Source organism: Aureococcus anophagefferens, assembly GCF_000186865.1.
Source record: "Aureococcus anophagefferens unplaced genomic scaffold AURANscaffold_52, whole genome shotgun sequence".
Taxonomy (NCBI): domain Eukaryota; class Pelagophyceae; order Pelagomonadales; family Pelagomonadaceae; genus Aureococcus; species Aureococcus anophagefferens.
Window position 1 is genome coordinate 142,716 of NW_008705605.1, and position 2,891 is coordinate 145,606.

General features: G+C 72.9%; 2 protein-coding genes across 2 annotated transcripts; one reads left to right on the top strand and one right to left on the bottom strand.

The window, feature by feature from the left end:
* Positions 1–40: 40 nt before the first annotated feature.
* On the top strand, positions 41–487 carry AURANDRAFT_33691 (hypothetical protein; the record flags this gene model as incomplete). Its single annotated transcript, XM_009043361.1, has 1 exon — positions 41–487. A coding segment is annotated over one exon (447 nt), but the record flags the coding sequence as incomplete, so codon positions are not given.
* A 1,717-nt stretch (positions 488–2,204) lies between these two features.
* On the bottom strand, positions 2,205–2,651 carry AURANDRAFT_15190 (hypothetical protein; the record flags this gene model as incomplete). Its single annotated transcript, XM_009043368.1, has 1 exon — positions 2,205–2,651. A coding segment is annotated over one exon (447 nt), but the record flags the coding sequence as incomplete, so codon positions are not given.
* Positions 2,652–2,891: the final 240 nt, after the last annotated feature.

Sequence of the window (2,891 nt, forward strand, 5' to 3'; positions counted from 1 at the left end):
CAAGAGCCTCGCAGAGCGCCATCCATTGCGAGAGCGCGCGATGGCGCCGCCGCTGGAGATCCTGTGCATCACGACGGGCGGGAGCATTGACAAGACCTACAGTTCGCTGGCGAGCGACTTCGTCTGCGCGGCGCCGGTGCTCAAGGGCCTCCTGCGCGACGTCAAGTGCGCCCACCGCGTGGCATTCCGGGAGATCTGCCGCAAGGATTCGCTGGAGCTCACGGACGGCGACCGGGACGCGATCGTCGCCGCCGTCGCCGGCGCGGCCCAGACCCACGTCCTCGTGACCCACGGCACGGACACGTTGTGGAAGACCGCGCTCGCGCTGAAACCCGCGGCGCTCAGGGCCTCCAAGGTCGTCGCGCTCACGGGGTCCATGCGGCCCGCGGCCTTCGCCGCCACGGACGCCCACTTCAACGTCGGCGGCGCCGTCGCCGCGCTGCCCTACCTGCCGCCGGGCGCCCACATCGTCATGAACGGCCGCGTCTTCTCGGAGCCGGACCGGATCGTCAAGGACTACGACCGCGACGTCTTCCACGAGGGCGACCTCGCGCCGCCGGCGCGCCCCCCGGCGGGCGGAAACGCGGCGACGAAGAAGGCCAGGGCCAAGAGCCGCGAGAGCGTCGTCGTCGAGGGCACGCTCGGCCTCACGGACGCGGAATTCGAGGCGCGCGTCCTCAAGGCGAAGAAGAAGAAGCCGGACAAGAAGAAGAGCCGCGAGAGCGTCGTCGTCGACGGCACGCTCGGGCTCACGGACGCGGAATTCGAGGCGCAGGTCCTCAAGACGAAGAAGCCGCCGCCGAAGAAGAAGAGCCGCGAGAGCGTCGTCGTCGAGGGCACGCTCGGGCTCACGGACGCGGAATTCGAGTCCCAGGTGCTGAAGACGAAGAAGAAGAAGCCGGACAAGAAGAAGAGCCGCGAGAGCGTCGTCGTCGACGGCACGCTCGGCCTCACGGACGCGGAATTCGACGCCCAGGTCCTCAAGGCGAAGAAGAAGCCGCCGCCGAAGAAGAAGAGCCGCGAGAGCGTCGTCGTCGAGTCGACGCTGGGCCTCACGGACGCCGAGTTCGAGGCGCAGGTCCTCGGCGCGAAGCCCGAGGCCGACGCGCCGACCGTCGAGCGCGGATCCCGCGGCCGGGGCAAGTCGCGCGGCCGGGGCCGCGGCGGCCGCGGCGGCAAGCGCGGCGGCCAGAAGGGGAGCCCCGAGGCCGTCCCCGAGCCCGCCGCCGCGGATTGACAAGGCGCCGCCGGCCCCGCGCGCGGGACCCCGCGCGCGGGAGCTCGAGACCCCCTTTTTTAGAAAAATTCGATACGAGCGCCGGGGGAAGCCCGCTATAGCCCGCATACCGGCGCCGGGGGAAGTCCTCTAGCCCGTACCCCGTTAGTCCGCGCGCCCCCGCTTCGCGCGGCCGTCGCCCGCGGCGGCGGCCGCGAGCGCGGCCCGGACGGCGGCCCGGACGTCCGCGGCGGCGGCGAGCGCGGCGGCGAGCGCGGCGGCCGTCGTCGCGGCGTCGGCGGCGCCGCTCTGGGCGCAGGCCGTGACCGCGTTCGGGGCCGCGGCGACGCGGAGCTCGCTCGCCGCGGCCGCGGCCTCGGCGGCCGTCGGGTCGACGAGCAACGCGCCCGCGGCGTCGGCCGCGACGGCCGCGGCGCCGGGCACGTCGCGCAGGGGCACGCCCGCGTCGGCGAGGGCGGCGCCGGCCGCGGCGACGAGGGCGACGAGCGCGCCGCCGTCGTCCCGGGCCACCGCGCAGCGGACGTCGACGGCGCATTTCGGGAGCGCGGCGGTCAGCAGGAACGGCGACACCGCGCGCGCGACGGCGTCGCCGGCCGCCGCCGCGTCGCTCGAGCCGCCCGCGCCGGGGCCGACCTCGACGTCGCAGCGCAGGACCTCGCCCCGCGCCGCCGCGCCGAGGCGCGCGGCGGCGACGACCTCCGTGCCGCCCAGCGTCAGGCGGCAGGAGCCGGCGCTGCCCGCGACGGCGCCGAGCTCGACGCGCAGCGGGCGCCTATCGAGGCTCGCGCGGTCTTTCCGCGTCGGCGCCTCGGCGTCGTAGGCGTAGCGGAGCCCGCTGCGCGTCTCGACGACCATCGCGAGGCTCGCCTGTGGCAACTTGCACAGACTTGCACATCAAGTTGAAGGAGCCGCAAGCCGTCGAGAATCTACGACCGCACGCGCGGCCCTAGTAGAGGTGCTTGGACTGGAAGAAGCCCTTGAGGTTGTGGACCTGGAAGGTCGCCGTGAGGACGAGGATGGCGATCTGGAGGATGGGCCACCAGATGGCCGCGAGGTTGATGCGCTCGGCCTTCTTGTGGAACTTGACCTCCTTCTCCTTCATGTAGTCGGCCTCGTTGAGGATCTCCGCGAGCTCGTCGTTGAGCTTGACGACCTCGACCTGGAGCCGGTCCATGTGGTTCTCGGACGCCATCTCGCTGTAGTACTTGTCGCCGTGGCCGCGCTCGACCTCGAGCTCGAAGCGGAACTCGGCCTCGAGCTTGTTCGTGACGGGCTTGACGCAGAGGTCGTGGTTCGCCTCGGACACCGTCGCCATCGACTCCTCGCCCTTGTGGCTCGACACGATCTTCGAGAAGACGACGGAGTTCGTGTGGCGGTCGACGAGCGTGAGCTTCACGCCGAGGGGCGGGTCCTCGCCGGGCTCGGAGCCCGTGAGGCCGGCGGCCTCGAGGGCCGGCATCTCGTAGCGCACGGTCAGCGGCGTGTCCAGCGGCTGCTCGACGACGACGCACTCCTTCCTGTCTTTGAGGAGCAGGAAGAAGCCGTCGCCGGACGCGGCGAGCGCCGCGAGCCGCAGCAGGAGCGCCCGCATGGCGCGCGACACGCGCGGGCGGGCGGCGCGGCGCGCAGGACGACGCGGCGCGCAGCGCTCGCG